The sequence below is a fragment of the Colletes latitarsis genome, chromosome 6 (assembly GCF_051014445.1).
Source record: "Colletes latitarsis isolate SP2378_abdomen chromosome 6, iyColLati1, whole genome shotgun sequence".
Lineage (NCBI taxonomy): Eukaryota > Metazoa > Arthropoda > Insecta > Hymenoptera > Colletidae > Colletes > Colletes latitarsis.
In genome coordinates, this window is record NC_135139.1 from 21,007,222 (window position 1) to 21,033,193 (window position 25,972).

Consider the following 25,972-nt stretch of genomic DNA (forward strand, 5'->3'; position numbering starts at 1 on the left):
GTAGTTTACGAGATTATCGCGCCTTGGAAGAAAAGTTCCATACCACGCTTGCGCGAACAAACCTCTTAATTGGCGTTAGCTGCATGCTTAACGGTAAGTTTAACAAATTTCGAATTTTACGGATGCTTATACGCGGATGAAGCTATTAACAAACGCGCGGAATATTCGATCGGTTACGGGTGTAAAAGGTTAGAAAAATATACGGTATAACCTATTTTACTCTCCGAGGATAGGTATTCCGAAACAATTTGTTCACATAACCTATATTTTTCGAGATATCTACGCTCGAAGGTTAAAATGGGATACATTAACGGAACAACGAATAAAGAAACTTTCCTAGATAACGTTAATTTTTCCGTCTACCGCGCGAGACATTCGTAAAACCGGCAACGTCGCACGGCGCGCAACAAGTCGCTCCTGTCAAGGCGGAAGGGAATTGATACTCGATGACGCACCTCTTCGTTCTTTATAGTGGCCAGGGTGTTTACATACTCCTTGAACCGATTCCGTGCTTCGACTGTAACGTGAATTTGTGCACTGTTCACTGGCTGCCGTTATATTTGACGCCGGATGTGACAAGTATTAACTCTGTCCTGTGTTTACACACAGCACACCGTGTTACTTTGAGGTCACACCTCGACGAAACAAGACAGTTAGTCTGTCGCGTCGTGTAGAGGAATTTGGACGTACCTCGCGTCTCGGGATCCGTCAGGAACTTCTTGAAATACTTCACCACGTCGTGATTGCGGGCAGTGCCACCGTTTTCCAACAAATATTTGCGAATCTCCTCGAGAGACAGCTCGCTGGGCGTCGCCATCTTGTCACTACTGACCGACACACCAGCGCCACGGAGCGGCTGCACTTCGATGCAGTCGATAATAAAGGCCGCTGCACCGGTTCGTACAACAATGAATCAGAGTTTCGTAGTCGGTGAAACTAAACCGCGGCTTTATTAAACGAACGCAACTAACCTAAATAGTTTCTTGGCATTTGAATAGCATTATGGCTACCGGTACTAGTATACTTTACGAGGCGATATGATGAAAAAACTTTCGCAGCAAGTCGACGACGTTCCTAATTGCTGCTTAAAAATGCAAATAAAGATTACGTATGCGTGAAAACGCATACACGTATGCAACCTGTAATTTCTTTCTTAATAATATACTAACGAGCTGTAATCACATTGCGTCGGCAAAAAAAAAAAAAATTGTTAACATCATTAGTAACGGGTGCAATCGTTACTCCTCATGCATAACACATAATACGACTCAATTATATTGCATTATAATTGTGATGTAGACGCAGCGGTACGTGTATCGCGCGATCCAGCTGTTAGCTCGCATCCCACGTCGCCCGGTGCACATGAAAACAGCCGCGACGCGAATAGCGAGTTTTCACTTCTCCGAACGTTGCGCGTGTTGGGCGCGCGACGATCGAGCCTGATATTTGATTTGCTCGCGCAAATAGACGATTCGCAAAACCTTTTAGCTGTCCGACGCGTTATATTCCATCGACGCGAACATCCGGCCGACGTGGCCGTCGCGCGGGCTAATGCGAATAATCGCGCGTCGCGGACCCGTGGCTTTAAACTCCCACATTTAAGTTTATCCGCGGATATTAACGCGGCGCGTGCAAAATAACCGTTTTTAAAAATTCTGTTATTTAAAATACCGTTTCCGTATCGTCGTCGATGCACGTAAAAAATTATCCTGTTGCGCGATGATTTTTGCATATCATCGTCCCGAGACGTTAAAGGAGAAAAATGGCTGTTTAATTCGAAATCAAATGACGCGGTTAAATGTTTGAACAGCGTTGATTTAATCGCGCTACTTCGCCGTGTACGCGTACGAGCTGGGAGGAACTACATGATTTGCATAATATTTATAATCTCGTGTACGATTATCTAGATAATCGCGCTATATTAAGAACAGCTCTTCTTAACAATGTTTAGTAATGGAGAAAACGGTGTTATTAATCGGCCGCGGTGGTGAAAAATGTAGGCTAGCTACGAAAGAGGAAAGGAGAACGTAAGAAGGGCGAACGTGCGTGCAGCACGCACCACTGTGCCCGTATATGTGCGTGTCGGCGTACAGGAAGAGTCCAGGTTGCCTTTATAATTAAACCCTTTTTATCGAAGATATTCTAATGAAACGACGAGTAATGATCGAGCCCGACCTGCTTCGGAACAGCAACGGTCAAACGTTTCGCTCGCGATTCGCGATTCACACGTTCCTAACGGGCCCCCGATTAATCCCCGAAAATTGCAGCCGCGAAATCAAAGCGTGTTTCGTGTCAAAGATCGCGTCGATTAAAATAATTACAACTCACAGCCATGTGGATGCTTGTGTCTCTGGAAGAGGGGTGGGAAGAGAAAGAAAAAAAAAAGAAAAGAACGTTGAATGCGAACAAGAGTATCAACCATCTCTCGTATAGATGAGATGGTAATCTGTTCGAGCGCGGTAGCCGCCGCGCTGTGTGTTTCTTTTGATACAATTCCAAACCCGGCGGGATTGATGCACGAGATTGGCCGCGGTATTTCCGCGAACAAAATGTGCACCAAGAGGTCGTCCGGGGGCGAAGCGGTTGCAGCAAGAAGAACGAGCGGCCAGGAACGAGGACAAAGGAATCGCGTCGACGCCCCGTGGCCCCGTAGGTGCATCCACGATATCATCTACCCATGTTCCCCTGCGTTATGCTTATGCTCGTGCATACGTAAAAGATGCGCCAGCCTGCAGCCGCTGCAGCGCTTTATCCGCCCGGTGCAAGACTGCAAAAGAGCCCGTGTGATCTACCGCCCAGTGATATGTCGCCGTTGGGATTCCGAGGAGAGCCGCGAGCTTCTTTTCCTCGTCGACTTTCGTGGCCGTTTGTTCTCGCGCCATTTTAATTAATTCTTGGACAATGCAACGGGGCTATGTTTTTTTTTTCATTGTACACGCGATACCGTGTACAGGAATTCATTATGCAACGTATGCTTTCACCCAGTTTCTTTCGCCCCGGCCACTGGGCTGACCCACGAAAGCGAGGGGGAAAATCTATTAACAAAATGTCGCGAGATTTTTAGTGGTTTTATATTCAAAACGTTATCATGGTGGTTATCGTGACGCGAGTTCTCGGGTCGTTGCTCCAAAATTGCGAGAGCAACGCTGAATAGCTAATTTCCTCCAGGTTGGATCTAAAGGGCGGGAATTACGAAGCGATTCCTATCTATGAACGAAATTAAAAACTATGTAATTGCGAACCATAATAAACCTACGATACGAGGGGATATGGGGCAAAGAATTACCGTAACGCGCACTTTAATTGCCTGGGCAGGAAATAAAAGATGCACATAAATAATTTATCATAAGATTTCGTTATTGCATCGATGCGAATCGACTTCAGAGAATTATTTGACGTATCGCTCTTAGTTTGTTTCCCAGGAAAAATATTTCTACGTTCGGTTTTCTGTTTCAGGAATAGGAGTTTCCTGCGCGCCGCGATCGCCGTAGTGCATCTTGGGATAAATGGCGAGAGTGGTTAGCGCCGCCTGGGTTTTTGCCGAAAGGATTCCCGAGCATCGAGAAGGCTCGTTCGCACGCACGACCCCCAAGGCATGCGACACGGAGGCGCAAATACGCTCGCGTCGCACCGTCGCCGGCAAAAAACGGCATCTAGATCATGCTGTCCTCTCCACGGATGGTAAGCAACGCCGACGTGTAACAGTAAATCGGATCTGAACCCCGTTGACGGACTTTCGCGCGCTATCGTTTCATCCATATAAAGGGGTCGCAATGGTAGCGCGTGTCCGACAAGATCCACTTATATATTCGCCCATAATTGGAGCGACTGTGCTCAATCGAATCGACTACGATATAAAACGTCCCGTATAAAGGCCGTACTTTGGCGGGTTTCTTGCGCGGTTTTTAGTAGCCGTACCTTCGGTGGTCTCGTTAGAAGGACAGTGGGAGGTCCGGACGAAAAACTGCAATAATGCGCAACGAGCCCTCGAGCGTTCCTAGTCGAACTCGTAATTTCAGTCCCTAAAAACGGCCCCCGGGGAAGGGCAATCGGTAGGAAAAAAAGGAAATGACACTTCACGAACGTTCAGGCACAATTACCCGACCGTCGTATATACGTATACGCTGAACGTCGAAGCTAAATCGTCTTCGGGCAGCGACTTATCGCGATTAATGTATACCGCTAACGAGTTCTCATTCCGATTGAGAATAAATTCCCTTCGAAAACATGAGGGATGCGCGTCGCATGTTAAAATATAGTATAACTGGTCGTGCTTCCTCCTTCGGTGGCCGCGTTACACGGCAGCGCACGTAAAACGTTTCGCTGAACAGAGTTATGGGCTCTAATGAGTCGAGGGGTTAAAAGCGCGCGAGTCCCGATCCTCACGGCAAAAGAAGAGAGCTAAAACCCTATCGGACCGTTCAATCTATCCTGACTACCGTTTACCACGGCATCGTTTAAAGTGGCCACAGGTGCTCGCCCGTATATACGCTCGTTCCGCGTACCGTAAAAAAGAAGAAAGAAAAAGAAAAAAAAAAGGGGGAGAATGAATAAGGACTGGCCGAGTCTGGTCGCGGAGTATGAGCTTCGCCGCGTGTTTGGCTTTCTCATAGTTTTGTCCGGTGATTTTTAGCGTCGGATAAAGCCGACGGAGAGTCAGTTCGGACTTCAAAGATTCGCGATCGAAGGACTCGAGTCTATACAGGCATTACATATTATCATGGCTGGTATCCAACCCGGAGCGCGTGTCCCCTTCGTTGACGTCGCAAAGCGGCTTTCCGTGCATACAAAGTCGAGGGCTCGACCAACACTCTACCAGAGTCGCGTTGTCGTTGGTGGCTAGAGGCCCATGAAAAGAGCAAAGTATACCTTGGCGCGGCTAATAGCTCACTATTTTTTCTCCCCACCCCCCTTTCTTTTACTTTGGAAAGAATACACGCACCGATGGAAATTGAAATCTATTTGCTCGAACGTTACTCGTACGATTTTTGCTCGGCTATTTCCGATTCCTAACCACCCTCTAAGCACCACGCTCTTATCGCTTTTTCTAACGTACGCGCGTACCGAGTGTCGAAAAATATTCGTTGACCTCGAAATTTCAAATTCGCCAGACGTCTCGGTCCATCGATCGAATTCTGTTTTTCATTTTTCTGCTCCCCGCGGACACAAATGTGGCATTTTAAAATAGGCAACGCGGCGAAGGGCTCGTTTCGTCCGAATACGATTAAATGGCAGCTGCTTTTATCGGTGCAACGACGCTCCGCGAGAATGTCGACAGTCTGGTGCGATCAATCTTTGACGTCGATGTGGCAGGCCGTGCTATTTCGGAGTGTGTCCGCGTGATAATAGCGACTGCCAAGTGGCGACTATTAGTAGCGTTTTAAACCAGGTATGCCGGTCGTCGTAAACGACGAGGGTCAAATTATTGGGCTGTACCGTAATGATTCACCGTTTCTTTTAAATTAGACTATATTTTTAAACGCACCGTCACGTTAGCGAATAACTAAACGTAAACAAGCTTTTAGAATCAAGCCAAATTAAATTCCATCAGCATTGTAGCGAGTGCATCGAGGATTATACGTGTACTTCTTCGAAACTCTGTAAAATGCCCATCTCCAGACTCCTTTTGTATCTACATGTAGTCTTTGTTCGTTTGAACAACATCCGACGGTACGAGAATACGAATCAGCTATGAATATCAAGGTGGTAGCTTTGAAACTCTTGAAATTCTCGTCTTTCTATTATGCTTCGTTATCAACAGTGCGAATATTGGTTGGAAGCGAAGGAAAGCTGACGTCGTTCTGGATTTTAATATCCAGGATTCGAATAACAAATTGGATGGGTCAGTTGCGACCCGTCCTCGCCGTTAAAAAGGAGTTGGCAAAACGGAGATTGACAACGGAACGTCGAGGTACGAAAAGGGGGAGAATAAAAATTATCAACGATCCGTGTCGCTGTCAGTAACGACGCATTAACACATTCATATCGCATTCCAACCCTTGATTCGACCGCTCCCGTGTCCACGCGTTCGCTCTCGTCGCTTGTAAGCACCTCGATACACGCCGGAGCGAGTTACCCGTAGCTCGCGAGCACGAGAAAAGTGTACGGAAACGATAGAAGCATGCACATCGGACATCGCGTTAAATGCAACGTCGGTTTGTAAGCTCGCGAGGACTCTGTTCAACATTTTGTTCGTGCCACCGTCCCCGACACACTCCCTTGGATCTCGAATGGCGAAAAGTGCGTCGCTAAATATAGCAAATCCTCCCATCGTGTCGCTAACTCGGGCTAGGACGATGACACGATGAAAGGGCGAAAACAGTTTCGACATAGTACGAGGGTAGGAAGCGTCACGACCCTTCAGAACTCATGCTCGTCTCAAGTATCGATACGTATTTCCAAATTAAACTAGTCGAGGCCACTCGTTTCGCGCTGCGTCTATCGCGTGTCGTTCCTGGCAAGTATCTTGCAATTTGTCGCGGGAAAAAATTGCAAAACACGCCGGCAACGTGTAATAACGTTAGACGCTTGACAAACCTCTAATCTGGTCGCTGGAATATTTCGCGCGTTGCATGATCTCCGCACAATATCGTTACGAAGTATACACAGTGGACGTAAATAGTGCCCGAGGGTGACAAATATTATTAACTTTTCGCGCGCGTTTACGTACCGTTGCGCAACCGCGACGTTCTTGGAAATACTTGGCTGTAAAAATCCGGAAGCGAACAGTTTTGCTTGGCGACAAACTTGATGGATTGTGTAAATTTCGTTAAAAACTGAATCTTATTATCTCGTCACCTTCGATTCTACGTTTTCGAACGATCGTTATTATCGTTGTTGCAGCGCTGGCGATGAATCTCCGCGTGGTTGGAGATGGGGCAAGCATCGGCGACAGTTCCGTTCATGCGGAAAGGAACATCCAGATCGGCGAGAGAGAGGAGAGCGTTTGTCCACGAGCGCCCTTTGTAAGTTCGCGCACGAGGTCCACGTCGTCCCAGAGAGGCCGCCACGCCGCCCACGTCGTCGTCGATTATCGGGAGGTATACGCGAAAGGTAAGGGCAGCCAGATGGAGGATAACGATCGTTTATCGGCGCCAACGCGCTATCGGTCCCGGTTCCCTTGTCGACAGATCGATTCAAGGAAATGGAGAATTGCGGTAATTGCGATAAGTAACGCGATACATGTTCGGCCCAGGACCGACCGATCGTCCGCGTCCCGGGGAAAGGTGTTAATTCCCGGTCAAAGATTTACGACTCGAATCGGTATCGATCGCGTTCGATTTACCAGCGCCAATGAAATATAGACGATCCGTCCTCTAACGCGAGGGCGCATCGTCGTTTACATTTCCCGAGGGTACGTTTACAATGATACGAGTCGCGCAGCGTGCGGCAGTGTTTTGGTGTTCACTCTGACCCGACAACGGCGCAGAGAATCGCCTCGAGGCACTCGAACACGAGAAAGAGTCTTATTCGAGCGTACGTCCGAGACGTTCATTTATCTATCCGACTGTTTATTTACCAAAATAAAATTACGTACGCGAAGGCTAGAATCGTCTGGAAGCGAAAGAAAAGGTATCTACGGTGGCTTTCTTCTACCAAAAGTACGAGAACGATTCGATAGTTTGATGTGAAATTCTGTTACGCTCGTGTCGCTTGTAAGAATTATTGTCCGTGAAAAAGTTAGGAAGGATACGTTTTCAGGGCGTTGGAAGCGCGCCTGAATCGTGTTCTACATCGTGCGCCGCGTATATGGGGACATAGCTTTACGAGCATAAAGCACATACGTTTCAGCGATCAAGTTTGGCAAACAATGGGACTCAAAATACGAACACGACTCTGATCGTACGGTTAGAAATATCCGACAGGAGCAGTAATTCTCTGAGTAACAATTTTCACGGTTGTATACCATATTAGAAACGAACACCCGACATAGTAAACACGTGTTTGTGTGAACGAATCGAATTTATCTTATTTATGTGGTGGTTTCCAAATTTTATCCTGTTTCTTGATCGATCGAACTCTTTGGTTGATATAAAGAAATATTCGAGTTACATCTTTTTACGCTGAAACTTTTCTTCCATGCCTCCCTTGGCTCCCAACATGGCTCCTCCCCGCTGGTGGTCGCGCTCCCCACTTGAGGAACACTGATTTAATGACTTTATTCGCCATAACGGAGGAGGAAAAAATCCACAAGCCGAGGCACACGCGTAGAGAAAGGAAGACGAGTGGACAAGGTTCAGCGAATCGGTGTTTTTTAACCTCACCCTAGACTTAAATCTAATTTAAAAGTACGATGTCGAGGTCGAATCGTATCTCCTAAATCTGGACACAGCACAATTACGGAACATAAAAAGTGTTTTAGCGTTAGTTTGTGATTCAAGGTGCCGATGGCTTAGATAGGCGCACCGACCGGCCGCAAATTTATCAAACAGATAAGAGAATTAAACACAGCGAGTTTGAAATCAATGGCGAAGCAGTTAAGCACCGATTCCCTATCAGTTTGCACGACCGCAATGCGGGATATTCCTCAGCCATGCTGTTCGTATCGTGACACAGAACGGGGAGACAGTGATCGAGGTTTAGGAATATTTAGCGATCGCTAATGCGACACGTATCGAATATGCCTCGGAGAACAGGACACGTTTACCGCTATCGTTCATTCGGAAAACTACTATTACCGAACGCTATGCTCGTGGCAATTTCGTTTGGCACAGCGTACGCTTCTAGCCGCGTTCAAATAAAATGTACACCGATAAGTACGCGGAATATTTCGAATAACGTGTCCGGACATAATGCGACACTGGTCCATACTTCGCACCTCGTTTGTTTGCGCGGGCATAAAATAGAATATCTTTGACGTTGGCGTGGTAGCGTGTCGAACGGGACGAGTTCAAGTATTAAATTAATTTGAGAATGTTGGCTCGCGTCGAGAATTTTTACTTTTCTATTAGGTACACGCAAAGGCATTCAACTTGCCGCGGTTGACCCTCATCTTTCTCAAAATGACGCGACGAAGGTGTTACCGGTGTTCGACGATAAGATCCTTCCGAGAACTTTTACTCGCGGGACTTACGTACCAGAGTCAACAAACGCAATAACATCGGGTCACCTTCCGTAATTTACGTTCGACCTAAAAGTTGTATCGTAGTTATTGGAAAGGTATACGTTGGGGATTCCGGAGCACCGCGCGGCTCAGTGTACCTCAAGATGTCATCGCGACGGGACGCGAAGCTCAAGGGGAACTCGAGGGCCTAGCAATGCGCCGCGAGCTACGAAGTACAAAGCTGTGTTCCCTGGTCGTGGTTCGCGGAAAAAGGGCCTCGTAGCGTAGAGGCGGGAGGGGGGGTTCGAGCAAACTAGCGACGCGAAAGCACCGGGGTATGACGGAATATAAGTGAAATCGCAATAATTACCGGCGGCACGGATCGCGAATCCTGCAATACGGTAGTCGGATAGGCGGTGTGGCCTGCCAACAGGCGCATACAGGTATACGCAAGCTCTTTGTCGGACGGAGGTGGAGTACGGGTTATATTGGCGCCACCTCCTGCACGGTTAAGCGAGCGACTAGGGCAGACTTACGCCTTACGCCTCTCTCGCTCGCTACCCCACCCTCTGTCTCTCCCTCGTGCACGTCCGTTATCTCACTCCCTCTGGTTGTTTTCCCCTTTCACCCGTTTCCCTCTTCGTTCCGGGCGTTCGTTCTCCCTCGCGACGCCTCTCGCTTCCACGCTCTGCTCCGCTCCGCTCCGTTCCGTTCCCTCCTCGCTCCTCGTGCGCCCCTCTTTCGGTTTGTCCGCTCGCTCGCTCGCTCGTTCGCGCGCTCTGCCCTCTCGCGTCCCTCTCCGCTTGATGCTGCGACTCCGGCTCGGCTAACCCAACCTAACCCGCGGGCCAACTTCATTCCACGCCGACTGACCACCACCGACGGCCGTCGTCGTCCTCGACGCCGTCGTCGTCGTCGTCATAGAACGCGGGTCACGCGACACGGTGCGTCGACACGGTTGTTGCGGTGTGTTTGTGCGTCCACCGTTTCTTTTTCCCCCGCGACGCCCCCGCGTGTGTGTGTGTGCCGTCGCCACCCGACGCTCGAGCCACCGTGTGACAGCCTTCCGTTGACGGACAAAGACACGGGGACTCCCCCGGGACCAGTTTCCACGCTTTCGTCCGGCGAAGAATCTGCTTTTTCGGGGAAAATCGAGCGAAATCACAGAAACCGACGAGGAGGATCAACCCCGTGCGCGGATTCGGTGCCCCGTTTTGTTTTCAAGAAGAAGGAGGAGGAGGAGGGATCATGGACATATCGGAAGATTGCTGGGAGCACGTGGGACTGCTCCAAGAGGTCTCCGGCTCGGAACCACCCCCGCCGCCGCCCGCCCCCGACTTCCTAATTCAGCAACAGGAGGTGAGTCGTCCATTTCTTTTTCTTCCGGTACGACTCGAGTACCGTTCGAACAAGTAATCTTCCACATTGTTACGCGCGTGTCGGAGGAGTTTAATTTTTATGTACTTTCCCGCCATTTTGTATCGTGCTGATGGTGACACGTTCCGATGGTATCGCTGTTGCGTGTTATTCGATGATACCATACGGTGCAAAAAATATCGGGATCTTAGGTCCTTCTTTAGAGTCCGCTCTCTTAATTTTTGCGTACCTTTGTATCAGATTTGATACCAGACGATTTATGCAACGAAATCGCTATCTGAACTATGTAAAGTAGTGACAACTGGGTAACTGGTGGATTAAATTTTTTGCACGACAGTGCCATACTCGACGTACTTGAAATTAACTGACGACGTTAATACGGTTCAACTTGCGCGTTTTACTCCACTTAACGTAGCGTAAAAAGCGCGGGAAAACGCGCGTACGTGTGGTCGCTGAAAGTCGACCAACGTGTTTCTTTTAAACCGGAAACAAGATCACGTGACGATGTAGATATGCAACTAGAAGGATAATCGAATCAATAACAACCGGGAAATTATCATTTATTGGTCGTATACGATGGCCGATAACAAAAGTAAACATGACTAATGTACTGTCGGCGATCGCGGTGTATAATTTTTGCAACGTTTGTTTATCCGGTTCTAATGATAGAAAATTATTGGCTCGGTTTTACACCGTGTTCCGAATAACAAGTTTTTCAACTTACGGTGACGAATTAATATTCCGTTCATGGACTTTTCGAGCGTAAAACAGCGTTAATACGCCTTGGCATACTTTCTACAAAATTTTGACAACACTGTGACGGAATTTGACTTCGTTGTTCTTGAATTCTGGGATAGAGTTCAACGATCGACAATGGCGGTGAATTTTACGCAGTTTTGCGATTAATTTTATTCTACGTTTCAATCAATTCTTTTTGTGGGAAGAATCATCCTCGTTCTAATTATAGTACGATTGCTAAAATTATCTATATTTCTACAGAATTTAATATTCAAATATTGAGCAGTCTGGAAAAGGGTTGAAGATATTTCAAGGTTTATGCTACTTAGAAAAATAGACTGAACGCGTCAAAGTGTGGTTTTCTATTTATATAATACGAATTACGATCGTTTTATTCTTCGATCGGTCCTGGCTAGATTATTAAAAATTGTACGAAGATACTTATAGAAACAGATACACAATAGGTAATAATAGAGTTTTACGTAATTGTATATCGACGATTTTTCTCGTCTCAAGATAACATTTGACGAGATACCATTCGCATCGCTGAAACGGAAAATCGCTTAACACGGATGATTTATTTATCAATATTAACTAGACACTCTTCATCTATTTTTGCGAGCTCTATATGCTCTTAAATCCGTCCACTTTTCTTATTTAGATTCGTAATTGGCATTAAAATTGTGTGACTCCAATCAACAATATTGTTAATTAAATATCAGATTCTAAAAAACAAGTTAAATTCAAAGATGCGCAAACTATTGCAAGTTTAATGTAAAGTATACTCTGGAAGTATACTCTGGAAGTATATACGAATTAGAGCTATCGTTTTAGTATGCTTCCTAATTTTAATTTTCGCGTAATTTATCGAGCAAATCTAGTATTTAAAGCGACCAGGAGGCACGTCCGTTTGGGGCAGCCATCTTTGAATAATCCACGTAGCACACAGGTGGACTCCACCGTTATCATAATGACGCGCCTCATAACTTAGCTTCGTTTCATAAAATGTTTGCAGTATACTGCACGCGGTGCACGAAAATTCAGCAATATTTTACGAAACGGTCTTCGAAATTGATAACAACGGTCCCCGTAAACTAATCAAACTTTCGCCGCGAATGCTTTCATCTCTGAGATCGATATTTCGGACACGCGAGAGCAAGATTTGTAAAAAGCTTTCTATTCTCGTTTACGGTGCTTTTTATAATTGGCGTCTGTTAACGAAGTTCGATTATAGATGCGAAATCAAATCTCTATTAGCCTCTAATTGGAACATTATAAATTAAAACCGCTTTGACGTGCACGCGACGATCGAGTTAATTTACCGACTTTCGAGGTATCGACGTTCCACCACTCTTCTGTAACAATCCATGGAACGACAATGAATCTGTTTTACGGAGTTAATTATGCGACAAATAACGCTACACCGCCAATCGTCGTCCTTACATACGGGAACACACATTAGAATCTCCATTCAAACGCGTGGACATGGGGTAAAATGTACCCTTTAGATTGAATCATCTTCTTGCAAACATTCTATATTTAATCATAATACTTCAAATTTTACTGTCACACCCGTTTTGAAATCGGAGTAATCACTATTTTCATTTGACACTCGACGACTTTCGTCGTAACCGAGGATCGTTCAAAAATTTAATATTAGATGATAGTTATGAATAATGCACAATAAATCGAGATAAAATTCTGATCTATTCGAACAACTGCTCGCTATGAATAATATAACCATTAATATAGGCGTCGGAGAACCGTCTGTAACGAATACACGTGCAAGGCACGTTGCCCTGGATTTCGGGATTGTATCATATTCTTATGTATATCGTATATCATATACGTATCATACTCTTAGATTACGAGTCGGTTATTCTTCGTAATTGATTCGGATTCAAATCTTCAACAATTATTTCTGAATAATTTTCAGAGAATAATAAATGATAATTTCCTTTGCTTCGTTACGTATCGTTGATACGTTGATGGAGTATTGTAATTAATCTTATCCGCTTGGGAATTTGTACTACTATGTGCTATCTTCTCTAATAATTATTTTTCGAATTCCTGTCACGTAGCTTTTTCTATTTATTGTTTCTTCTTGCCTAAATTCTTAGTGAAAGAATTCATATCGAATAATGAAAATTAAATATGAGAATAAACACCTCGGAAGTTCGAACCATGAATATGTATATTTCGTAGTTGCGCGTCTAAATATAGCGTGCTGTTTCTAACCATTGTATTCCCAGCGAATCGAATCTATCGCTTATTTATCGCTTCGTTAAGGATGGTAATGAACAAGTTTATTGGTATATTCAACGAATCGAATCAATGTATGGCGTGTGGCACGAAACGTTTAGTATCAATAAAGGTAAACAGTGCTTAGTTATTTATTGATTGTAACGATGGGTATGAACATAGGAATACAGGTGAAAAAACTTACAGTATATTGCATAACCATATTTGTAAATAATTTTCGTACAATGTTACACTCCATATCTCTTACATATGTTACGCTTATACTCTGAGCAGGGAATTAATTTATACGTAAATATCATCGAAACAAATATAATGTACCTTTACAGGTTGTGTACCTCGCGAGAAATTTGAGCTGACGATTAAGTAAAGCGTCAGAACGGAGGATTGCAAGATAATAACGTCCGTCAAAATACTGAATCTGTTAATTACCGAACACACGGAACTCCGGTCCGACAAATTGTTACCCGTTTCATGCTTCGTCATTAGCTCGTTGCTTCTCCGAAAGCATCGCATTTCCAACTATAGAACGTGACGAGAGTGCATAAAATCCTTGGAGGCCTCGAATCGGAACGAGAGCGGCACCTGTCCTTCTCAATTTCACTGTTTGCTTAACCAGATCGACTCGCGATGATCCTGCGAAACTGGCAATCGACGGTTCCGATCGGGCCCGAAACAGTGGGCGTTGTATGGGCCCGTTGGGACCGTCGAAAGAAACCAAGAGACAGAAGAGTCTCGCGAAGGGCGAAGGAGGGACGAGAACGGGAGGCGACGGAACCCATTCCGTTTCAATTTCGTGAGTCCCACGTAACGAGCTCTCGCGGTGGAGCAACATGGGTCCATAGGGCGTCCGTTATGGTGCCCTGTAATCATACCGGAGATTATAGGCATTTAGTCGGGCATGAATGAGCTGGATAGGAGAGTTTAAGAAGATATCGGTGGCATCGACGCGTCCGAGGCGCGTGCAGGGCCCGTTGCTCCATCTTGGGCCCCTCTTCCCCCCTTCGACCACCGCCGCCAATTTCTACGCACCTGCAGTTGCGACGCAGCTACGATCGAAACGCCGATCTGTGAGATCGAATCCACGATGAAATTCCCCCTCCATATTCACACATATGCGAGCTTCGAATTAGGCCTGGGACTATATCGATCGGTCGAAAAGAATAAAATTTATTTTTTCGTCCCGACCTACTGCGTTGTTGGCCATGAACATTATTTGTTGCGCGATAAATTTAATTACCAGTTCGATAACATTTGTGCTGACATCATTAGTTGCTGTTACGATTGCCTACTTCAATTTTAAATGTATTTAACTTGTCGCAGGCGTTCTCTGTAACCTTCAATTATTTTTACACGCGAGTTACGTTTCAGTATCTTTATTCGCTATTTGTTTTTCTAGTGTTAGTATCGTCGTACTTACATTTTTTAATTTTACGGAAGCGGACCCTGCGAAATAGAAACTTTTAATTCGACGAACGTTCGAAACTTTCTGACTTCACGTGCCCAAATTCTTTTTTTTCTTTCCCAATACAACGGCGACCGTGCGTGCGGCCGCTCAGAAATTCTGGGACACGACGGAAACTGTATCGAAGTTAACTGTCTTCCCCGGTCCCAGACGGATAATAACCGCTGCAACATAAGTTGCAATCAGCTCTCCATTCGCGTGTGTACGTGAGCGTGGCACGCACACCGATCCTGCATTATTATGATAAACGATTATGCGCGCGTGTGTATATAGACGCGTTGATTGCGTACCCTGGCCCGTGTAGAATCCGTGTTGCGGCTGTTATTATTATTAAATTGCTTCCTTAGTGCATCGAGAAGAATTATAAACAACCGATCGGTCGCGGACGCGCGCCACGGCATGCAGAAATTCCCTCGCGGGGATTTTAATACGACGTCGGAATTAAAACATTAAACAAGCAACCTGGGCACGGCTGCGTGTATCGTCGCCGCGAAATTGCCCCCGAAAGAACCACGACGTCGCGTACGGACGGATTACGGTGCAAATTGGCGACGGGACGCCGCTTCGGGGCAGGACATGCTCGAAAAAATCAAGAATCCTTCGTTTTATGCGGGAGAAACGTCGAGACCTCGGTTCCAAGTCGAATGTATTGCTCTTCCGCTTGAAAAAATTCCTCTGCGCAGTGGCGGGTACATCGGGGGGCTCCTCCGTTACTCGATACATCTTCGTTCAAGCTTTGACTATTTATAATTCCTAAGGGTTACTCGATCTCTAAAACTCTTAAATTTTTTGACGATTTTCTATTAGCCTTCTCCTAAGATTGTATTGCTCGTCCACTTGCAAGAATTCCTCTGTGCAGTGGCGTGTACAACAGGGGAATTTTAATCGCTTTCTTTGCACAAATACTGAACACCCGTCCAAACTTTGATATATCCATTTCTGTTTATAATTCCCAAAGGGTGGGTTTCTCTTGTATCGTCGGGCGTTTCGAGTTTACCGATGGAATTTATGGCTGGCCTAGGTAAATAACGGGGCCTCGTTAAAACGTCGCCGGCCATACACGTTCGATTTAAGTCGAGAGACAATCGCGAGGTATAGGTTCTCAGCTGCGCGTGAAAAATGCTGTCGCGTCGAGATGTCGATCGGATCCGCACCTGCGTCGAAAATAGTTCGTCTTCGAAAGGCCCGACTTTCGTCCCTTGGCCGACTCGCTGGCAGCGTTGCTCACGTATGAGTTTCCCACGGCGGGCCAGGATGGGCCCGTGTGGGAATATCGGGGCTTATTACTCGCGCATAGGTAACACACGTTCCGATCGTCGATCGACCGTCGATTTTCGTATTCCTTCCTCGTGTGCGTTTTCTCCTCGACCCCCCCACCATCGCCCGTTTTCTTCCTCCCTGCGCGTTGCTCTTTCCTTTCTTCTGTCTTTTTCAAACTCTTGGAGATCTTTGGCTCCACGCTTGCGCGTGTCGTTCAGAATTCGAGTATCGAGTACTCGTAATTAGTATTTCTGACATAGTGTGATCTATTCGTGTTTAATTTATATCTTTTATGAGACTCGTGGACATACTAGAATTTGAGAGTTAAATTTGCTTCGGTCGACGATAATCGTTCGAAAGGTGATCCGAGCTTTGGCCTCGAACGCGTCGAATAACAGACCAAGCGTGGCAAAGACTTACAAAATTGTTTAAAAGTTTACTTGTTACCATACGATTATTATAATGTCTTTATTACGCAAATCAGAGGAAAGTGTACGTGTCACACAGGAGTAATTGCGTGATTCAGCAAAGGGGAGAAACAGCCGTAGGCTACATTTAAACCTAACTTCGGCGTGTATGTCGGAGCCTATCTTAAATTCAGATACTTGTCCTTCGTGATCGCTGCATAAAATGCTTCGTAAATCTTGTAAAATGAAGAGTTTTAACGCCGGGACTTGGGCAAAATCTTACAAGAGAACACCGATCTTAACGTTTCGATTCTGAATACATTTTATAAACTTCTCGTTAAACATAAGTTTTATACCCGCGAACGATTAAGAGAATAGGCAATTCATCGTGTAACCGGCATGTTTTACCAACACTGTTACTTAAGTAAAACAGTCGCGTATTATGTTCCGATATTATACCATAAATTGTCGCGAAGAATATTCTTTTTATAAACAGATTAGAAATAGCGAAACTTTGAAATATTTCTCGTAACACCATAGAAGACGAAAATACTTCTGCACTCTTTAAGTATACATAACCAGATATCCGAAAGTAATTATTCTTCTCACGGAAAAAAGACCCCCAAAAAAAACAGGACACCTTTCACCGAATCGTTGCATTCGAAAGAAAAATATTAATCAAGGTAACCAACACTTTCGCCTCATTGTCGACATCTCTTCTTATACATGTTCATACTAATAACACAATACTGTAGATCACGTCCACAGATTGTAGCGACCCGGTATTATCGTTAATAATTCCTCCCAGACAATAAATACAGTTGTTACATCAAAAAAATTCGTGTTTCGTACGAACATCTGTGGATTCTTCTTTAAAGATAAGGAGATAAAAACACATAATAATTCTTCTTTCTTGATTTTCAGTTTCCTTTCTGCCTTTCATTCATTATGAACGCGAAGTAATCACGGATACAAGACACAGTAAATTTTACCTATACTTTCAAGACGATCAACGATAAGAAAAAATTCTCCGATGTTTTATATTACATCGTGTCGTGACTAAAAATTATCTCATAAAATTTTCCAAAGAGAATGCACGCGTGGTTTCGAAACGTGAAACGATAATTACTTGTTTTCCTTTCCTCCTGCCAACCTGTTATTATTTCTGTCTCGAAATCGCTTCTTATTTTACTGCATCTGTCCACTGCAATTTGCAATGTCATCGATCGTTCCCATCTCTCCATTCTTTCGTCGTTCCCTGTGCACCCTTTTCCACTTGTTCGTGAGACACGGTTAGCCGTGCCAGAGGACAGAGACGGGCACAATTTTATTCGATCGAAACACGAAAAAAAAAAAGAAACACTGTACATTGATTTATTCGCGAGCCTTTGGCGTTGCTCGCAGAGGGGTGGATCGTTTCTCTTAAAGCGTCGTGGTGTTTTCTGTTATTACGTCACGGAATTTTTTACCAGCTTTGGTCTAGATTTTATTCCATCCTAGCGGTGACAAAATTTGAACGACAAGCTTGTGATACCCGATAGGTTAATTATTTCAAAGTCTAGGTCGGAGTAGAGACGTTCGGAACGAGAATGGCGACCAGGTTCCGGCTGTTTAGATAATTATATTGCGTTATTCGACAATGTCGCCCATCTCGTCGTTGCACGCGACATTCCTGCGTGCACGGCAGGCCGGAGTTTAGGTCCCGTTCACACCGAAAACAACGCACGAAAGAGAAAAACGCGATTGGTCTCGGCGGTCAGGGCACGTACTCGGTCCGTGAGAGAACTCGGCCGATTCGTACGATAACGACGGCGTACGAGTCGCTTCCGAATTGCTGGTTTTGCTCGGACACCGGGCAGGGCATCGTCGTGAAAATGAAATGAGAAGTGGAACGGGCGACTGCCCGAAGGCAGAGCGCGATCCGCAGCGCCTACGTCCACGGAATTCCACGCGATTTCCAAGACAGATTGCAACGGGTGCCACGGCGCAAAGTGCCATACCCGGCGAAGACCAATTGTTCCCCTCGTAGCGGCTGAAACATTCTGTCGTTCGACCGACCATTGGAATTCACCGCGTGCAGATCCGCTGAGTGTTCATTGTCGGGAAAATGAGATACGATAATCGCGTCTTTCAAGTGTCCGTTGACGCGCGATCAAATTTATGCGATCGAGCATTCGCGTTCTCTCGGGACGCTCACCTGGAAAAACACATACTTCGTCGGTGATGCTTCACGGAGTCCAGCTACGTGAAAATTCAGTATTCCGATTATGGAACGATGTTTACGTTTGTTTCGCTGTTTTATTTATTTTCTAATCGATCAGTAATATTCCAAACGCAACGTTGTCAAGTGAATGGTGACAGGAAGATTTTCTAAAGACAATTTCGGAATAAAATCCGAACAGATAATCTAGAAGGTTGCAGAGGAGTCGCCCGAAACACGGGATCGGCAGCGTAAATCAAGTAATCGTGGTTACATCCGGAGGGCAGGCCATTAATGCATTTCATCCTTATCAATGGCGACTGTTCGTGACAATTATTTTTCCCTTAATGCCGCCTCTAAATAATGCCGCGGACGCTTTATGTCCTCGCGTTAGAAACGATACGACTCCAGATTCGAGGCGTAAACCGACGAACAAGATTCCACGGGTGAAATTTATTAGGTAGCTATAAATTATGGCGCTGTACACCTGTGCTTTACCGCGTCCAAGACTTGTCTCGGTCCCGATCACCCCGAAGCGTGTCTTTATAGCCCTCTCGACTTCTACTTCCGGTCTCCCGAGAACCCCTTGACCGTGTCTGATATCAGTGCTCCAATCCTCTCGGTACTTTCGAACGGCCACGAAGAAGCGGCAGCCACGCGTTATCCTTTCTGATCTTGACGTTTCAACGTAGTCCACGGGATACGTCGCACCTTTGGTTCTTTAATCTCCGCCAGCTGCGACCGCCGACTCTTAATTCCTCCCAGGACCAGATCTCATCGCGGCGTATTAATTAGGGGCTGATTAACGGTCGGTTGAAGACCTCTGACCACCGATCGCGATCGTTTTTTCGAAAGGACCGTGTCGACTCTCCCGGACACTTTGGACCTACGAGACGCGCTACCGTCCCTCCGAATGGAAATAGAACGGTTTCCAACGACCAGGTGGGGAAGAGCCCCAAAACTGGATCCGATGTTCCCGTAATTTCGATACCCGCCGACAAAGGGACGACCGAGACAGTAGTGGAACAGCCTCTACCCAACTTGGGATCCTTAAACTGACATATTTTATTATTTTGGAGGCTGTACAACCTCGGGCTCTGAAACTGCCTTTACTTTTTGTTTAAAAAATCTATTTGTACAACATTCTTCAGCCCTTCGAGGTACGCGATTTCAAAGGAAAGGAAACCCAAGTTGTGTAGAATAGAAAATGTGAAAATCGCGAGCAAACGATTGTTTTTTCTCGGTATGGGAGTACCAGTTCGATAAAAAGTGATTTCGACCGAATTTTCGTCGAAACGTTTGGGGTTATTATTTGGACCTGACCTTTCTCGGTTTAGATCGCCTCGGAAATTCTGGAACGCGATTAATCACGGCTCGTTGATTGCATTTGAACCCGACGAAGCGGCCGCCGGTCTCCGCGGATCGTGTTCCGTAAGGCGTCAGCTATACAGAATTTCGTCGGCGTCTCCGAACGTATTTAACCGCCATCGTTTGCCAGTTTCGAAGGTCGTCGGAACCAGACAGATAATGCCTGTCTCGCTTAATACCGGCTGTCTTGCTAACTGACCTATTTCGACGATTCCTCCGAGTGTAATGTCTCAGTGCGCGCCATTGTCTGTTAAACGCGAACGGACGACAGGGTAATGGCGCGCCTTACGATTTAGAGATTTAATATTCCCGCGGTAAGTGCCTGGTGCCGGGCCACTTTACAACCGCTATCCGGATTAGATCCTTCGCTGGACAATTTACCGCCGTGGTTGATCGCGACCAGCCCACGAATCAATTTAGAAGGCCATTTCACGGAAATTGCTACGAAAAAGATCGGTTTTTAATCTTCCGGTAGGAAGACCCGCGAACCGTTGTATCGAAAGGTAGCAAGCTTTTTAACCATGTTTTCACGATGTCCAAAATTAGAGACTACCTATTACGCTTACTTCAATTCTTTCATATCTTTCCATATCAAAAATAAGAGCAAAATTTTCATTCAACTGATATCGGATGAATCAGTCATCTTTTGACGTTGTTTGAAATTTTATTTCAATCAATACTTTTGGCCGTCTTTGTACATACTCGTGGCACGAATTCTAATTAACGACGAATTAGGAAAGGTACAGCGATTAAACGTGGACTTGAATTAGTACTCTGATGGAATTTAAATGTCAATATGGAAATGAACCGGGACACATCGAGTCGAAAGTACAGTTTGAGGGAATGAGTTTCACAATGGTTACAAGTAGATAGGTTACGCGTCGAAAATTACATTAATTGTACAGGGTGTTCGGCCACCCCTGGGAAAAATTGTAATGAGGGATTTTAGAGGCCAAAAATCAAGAATACCAATTTGTTGATGGAGACTTCGTTAAAAAGTTATTAACGTTTAAAGTTCCACCCGTACTGAATTTTTTTCTCGAAAATGTGCAGGATTTCGGGGGTATGTGTATTCACCAAAAATGATTGCAATTGACCCCCGCAACCAAAAATAATTTTTTCAGAGTGATTTAAAATTTTTTAATAACTTTTTAACGAAACCTCGGTCAAGAAATTGATATTCTTGATTTTCGTCTTATTTTGGCCTCTAGAATCTCCCATTAAAATTTTTCCCAGATATGGTCGAACACCCTGTATACTATCGTTCTAACTTAAAAATTTCGTAATAAATTTCATAAGAGAGTAAATATATTTTCCAGTATCGTACGAATCTTAAAATATTATATTTTGCGTTCGATACCGTGGGTGCCTAGGGTTCGACGCCTAAATGGAAGGTTAAGCGTCGTACCCCCAGGGACGAGTATAGCTTTCAACGCGTTAACGTTCTTCCGAACTCTCGAGTCTCGTAAATGCGCATAATTGCGAACCCCTCCCGTGTCCTGTATCGCGGATACGAAAGCAGTTAATCAGTCGAGCCGTACGTACGCGCGTGTAAAAGAAATCGCGCGCGCTGCACCCCCGACATCGATCTTCCCCGAATCGGGCTGAATTATCGACGGTCGCGCGAGATGCACGAAACGATACGATACATCGTCCCTGTTGACGCTAAATTTCGTACCGCGCGATGCTATCTTCCCACAATCTAGCGTCCCACGCGGCGAGAGCTCCCATGGCGTGGAGGGGAAAAGACGTCGCTTAGACATCGGGTCGTTTCGGCCTCGACGATGTCTCCTTTCCCCCGAAAGTAGGCTCGTTGCTTCGGTTCACACGACGTTCCGCGCTTTCGTACCCACGCACTTGTCGCCCGGCCACTTGTCGCCCCTTCCCGCTTCCTGAACCTCCCCTAATCGTCGTCGAACTCGCGCTCGTCCACCCCCGGAGTGGCCGCGACTCGGATGGCGGCCTCCTTCGAATGGAAACGCGCGACACGTGCATCCTGGGATCGACTGGACACGTGCAGACCGCACCCTGCAACCCCCATGGTTATGGTCCCGTGCCCCGCGAAAGCACCGACCCACTCGACGTCGTTGTTAAGAGCACATCGCGTTTTCCCCTGCAACAACAACAGTTCGGTTCCGCTGAAAGCGATCCGATCGATGCTCCCGTATTGTTGCATCGAAACGTTACTCCAAACAGACATCGACCCGCTATCGCCGCGGCTTTAATAAATACGAAGGAATAAAACCTCTATTTGTTTTCACTTTATTCAGTTTTCTGATCGACAATGTTATTTACGCTTCCTCCGCTTTGGCCATTGCCTTCGAACGTATTCAAACTGTGAACTGAAATCCATAGAAACGTTCAATTATTTTGTGGCTCTGAAGAAGGTGTTCGCGACAATATTATAGGTACTAAACTAGGGGGAGGATGTAACCGTTTAAAAAGGTATTTTGCAAATATCTCGGAAACTAAGACCGTGCTGTTCAGAATCTAATTTTCCACAACATATTTTAAAATCACTAAAATCGGAGTGCAGGCCCCCCGAAGTAAATAATTAATTTTATAAATTTCGCGATGTGACTCTACTCGCAATCCTTATCGACTACTTTATCATTCCCGTCAAACTGCTAGTCGCAGACGTAGAATGTTGATAATTTTCCAGGAGAAACATCGAAACTACGGTGTTCGTAAGAATATCGCAACGGGTCGAAGGAATGCAGTCGACCACTTGTTGCTAAAAAAGATTGCATCTTCGGGATCGGATTCGTCGAGGAATGGCTGGCGGGGTGAAAGTTGTCGGAGTCGAACGACCCGACAGGAAAGTACGCCGGTGATTGAGCAATCGACGGGTGATTATCAGCGGGCCGGTTTCGTCGGCCGGATGTAAATCTCTATCGGCGCGATCGTAACTCGACGAGTCGTCGGCAGAACGGGCACACGCGAGAATACGCTTTACGAGCCGTGACACGCGGCGCTCGCGAGAGGGGCTAGGCTTCGACCTTTCCGGGAGTCGAGCAGTAAAAATCTTTTCTGTGTCGTTGCGGCCAGCCCGGTGCCACGCACGCCTACGACTCTGTTCTCCAGACTTCTTTCTCCACCCCCCTCCGTACGCGTTGGCTTTCTTCCTCCCGGGATCCACCCTTCGACTTGTGGCGTTCCCAGGAGCCGTCGTTCCTTTTAAAACTTTTCGACCCTTGGCGGTAAACGGCGAACCCGGGGCCAAAAACGGAGCTTCCGTTCTAATTGAACTCGCCCCTCGACGAGGGTGAGTTTGTCTCGACGCACGTTAACGCGGGAGCACGCGGAACTCCGCCTTTATTTCGTGCACACGCTCCCGGAGACGCTTCTTCGCTTCGTTGAACGCTTTATTAAGCCCCCGGACGATTTTAACGCAACAGTTTGCGGTCCAGGCCCCTTATGGTTTCCGCCCGAAAGCTGCCAATTTTCCTTCCGGACTCCCCCCACGCTGATAGAACGCTCGAAAATTTGACACAAATACGCGATGTCATCTTCATTATCTTTCTCTGGACCAGCGAAAAGAAAAGAGAAAATTTTGATGGGCCAATATGATTGATTATAGAATTCGTTAAGTTTCGTTTCCATCCAGGAATTACCATCTAGCGTTGAGTAAATTTTAATCGAGGCGATATTTCATATTTACGATTAGAATGGTCTGTCGTTGGTTGTCAGACACTATTGACGAATGAATCGATGGACAATCGTTCGTAACGATTTCACGAAGTAATTGTTGAACGTCAGAGATGATTGACGATTGACAAACGAATTAGTGGTTAATCGTTTAGGACAATCGACAACCAAAGTAACGTTGACGTTTCGTACATTCTAATATCGATTTCATTTAGAATTAAGAAGAAGGGTATTGTGTGTGTGTGTGTGTGTGTTCATAACTCTGGAAAAAAATTCTGTGGGAGTAAGACACCCCTAGAGGCGGGGGTGGGGGTTGACAAGTAATCGAAAACGAGCTATATTAGTGTCATATCCATAGTTCTCGGGGTCGATAGGTTAATTAACGACAATCTCGGTGACGTTTAAGTCCAAGTTTAGTCGAATAGAACTAGTAGAACTTTTCAAAATCTTCTGGAAACTTTTAGAAATAAAATTCTGTAGAACATACACCCCTATGGAATTAGATTATACATAAAATACGAAGATTCGAGTAAAATTTAGCGTGGGCCTCAAGGTGCATGGAACACGTGAACGTGTTAAGCCCGCGTACCTTGTAGCCGGTTGCAACCTAGAAATCCCCATTCCAGATCGGCTAAAGCTTCTTTATGATTTCTAGAGGCTTCCTGGATCGACGAAGTGCTTCTGCCCGGTAACGTGCTCGCTCGATCATTTCGAGTGGAGAGTAGAAAAGAGTAGACGCGCGCTCGACTAGGAAAAACGAGGCTAGATAGAGCGAGGCGGGAACGGTCGACATGACAGAGGTGTACCAATGAGTCGGATGGAAAACGACCCTCGTCCGTGGGGGTTACCCGGTTCCCGGTTTCCTTCCTTCCTTCCTCGGCTTCCAGCCGAGCCACTTTCCCGCTTATTCAGCAATGATTCAATTCGGATGTGCTTTTTACGCCCGGCAGCGGCGTCGATAGCGTCGGTGGGAGGTTACCGAGCCGCGGTTGCAGTCTAGCTAACCCCGAAAAGGGGGAACGAGAAAGGGGGATGACCGTGGACGGGGGGTAGCGAGACGAAGAAGGGAGTTATCCCGCGCTGAAAACAGATTGCCCGGCATTCAGTCTGCACCGCTCAGCACCCCTCTTTCGCCACCCTCTCTCGTCTCGTTTCGCCACCCGAGACTCCGGACTCGGGGAAAAACTGAGAACGAAGGATAGACTCGGCGAACCAACAAGTCGTTCCTTTGATTCGCCTCTGTTCCCCGGCTCCCTCCACGCCCCTCCGCCCCCTCGAACCCTCACCTGTCTGGATCCTTTTCACCCGATAACGTCGCTTCTCGCGCGCTATGGCGCGTTTTATCGAGGGAATCTATTTAACGTAATTTTTATGTATATTTCGGAGGGGAGGGACCTTCGTCGATGGAACGCAACACCGGAAGAGACCTTTCGAGCGTTGCTTTTCAAGGAGGTTCCTTTACCCCAGCGATATTTCATATACAGCGTGTTTCCTTCGACCCTCCGGAGGTTACAGTATATTTGACAGATATACGATAGCATTCATATTTTATTATACACAACCGTAATACGCTGGAGAGACGGTGAGAAGTATTATCCGAATTAACTCGTTGTCCATTGATCATTTAATTTTATTATATCTAAAATTTTCTGAGATAGCAAACAAGTTTTTAAAATATATAAATGGCACTGGCAAACGCACTGTACTTCCGGGGCTCGAAAGCATGTGGCTTTTATAACCCGAATAATTTGCTGTCGAAACAGCATAAGTTTCCGGATATGTAATGTCCAAGCGCTAATAGGTTTTTATCAGTATAATAAGTAAATAAATACTGAGTCGAGAGTTATGGGTTCCTCGATCGAAGCGGCACGATGCATCTCGCTGAAACGCGTGTTCGAAATGTCCATCAAGCATCAGTGCGGGGTGCTATTTCGAAATCAGGACCGCCCCGAGCCGCTGTCAGTTCCGTTAAGAATCCGGGCCGGAGCTCGTGCTAAAACGCCATTCTCCGCAGTGTCGTGGGCCCGGTCGTGTTTTCTGCCGGCGGTGGGGCCCTCGGAATGAAAAAGCACCGTTTCTTAACAAACCGTAATGACGGGATCGAGCACAGGGCCCGCCCGTGAGTTGAATATGCCCCTGCTCGACAAAGTATATCGCGACCCAACGTAAATCAGCACATACTCGCCAGCAGGGCCTTTTACGCGTGC

At 46.1% G+C, this 25,972-nt stretch overlaps 3 protein-coding genes across 6 annotated transcripts in view; 2 read left to right on the forward strand and 1 right to left on the reverse strand.

Moving 5' to 3' along the window:
- The window catches only part of LOC143342476 (uncharacterized), a 90,769-nt gene extending 89,912 nt beyond the window's left edge, over positions 1–857 (reverse strand). Inside the window, exons 1-2 of one of the 2 annotated variants that reach the window (XM_076766408.1) lie at positions 691–856; positions 456–517 (exon numbers count right to left, since the gene is read on the reverse strand). In XM_076766408.1, the coding sequence (XP_076622523.1) occupies positions 456–517; positions 691–817 (189 nt within the window). In that variant the 5' untranslated portion in view covers positions 818–856. Of the gene's footprint in view, positions 1–455; positions 518–690 lie in introns of both variants that reach the window. The other variant, XM_076766407.1, reaches the window with a different exon arrangement.
- On the forward strand, positions 6–9,974 carry LOC143342849 (uncharacterized). The gene is given in 5 exon segments (XM_076767135.1): positions 6–93; positions 3,457–3,681; positions 6,844–7,053; positions 9,396–9,453; positions 9,455–9,974. Coding segments are annotated over 4 exon segments (456 nt in total). The 5' UTR covers positions 6–93; positions 3,457–3,595; the 3' UTR covers positions 9,557–9,974.
- Positions 6,978–25,972, forward strand: part of LOC143342472 (homeobox protein caupolican) — a 116,218-nt gene continuing 97,223 nt past the window's right edge. For 2 of the 3 annotated variants that reach the window (XM_076766391.1, XM_076766393.1), the window contains exon 1: positions 10,144–10,402. In XM_076766391.1, the coding sequence (XP_076622506.1) occupies positions 10,292–10,402 (111 nt within the window). In that variant the 5' untranslated portion in view covers positions 10,144–10,291. Of the gene's footprint in view, positions 7,054–10,143; positions 10,403–25,972 lie in introns of those variants that run through there. The other variant, XM_076766399.1, reaches the window with a different exon arrangement.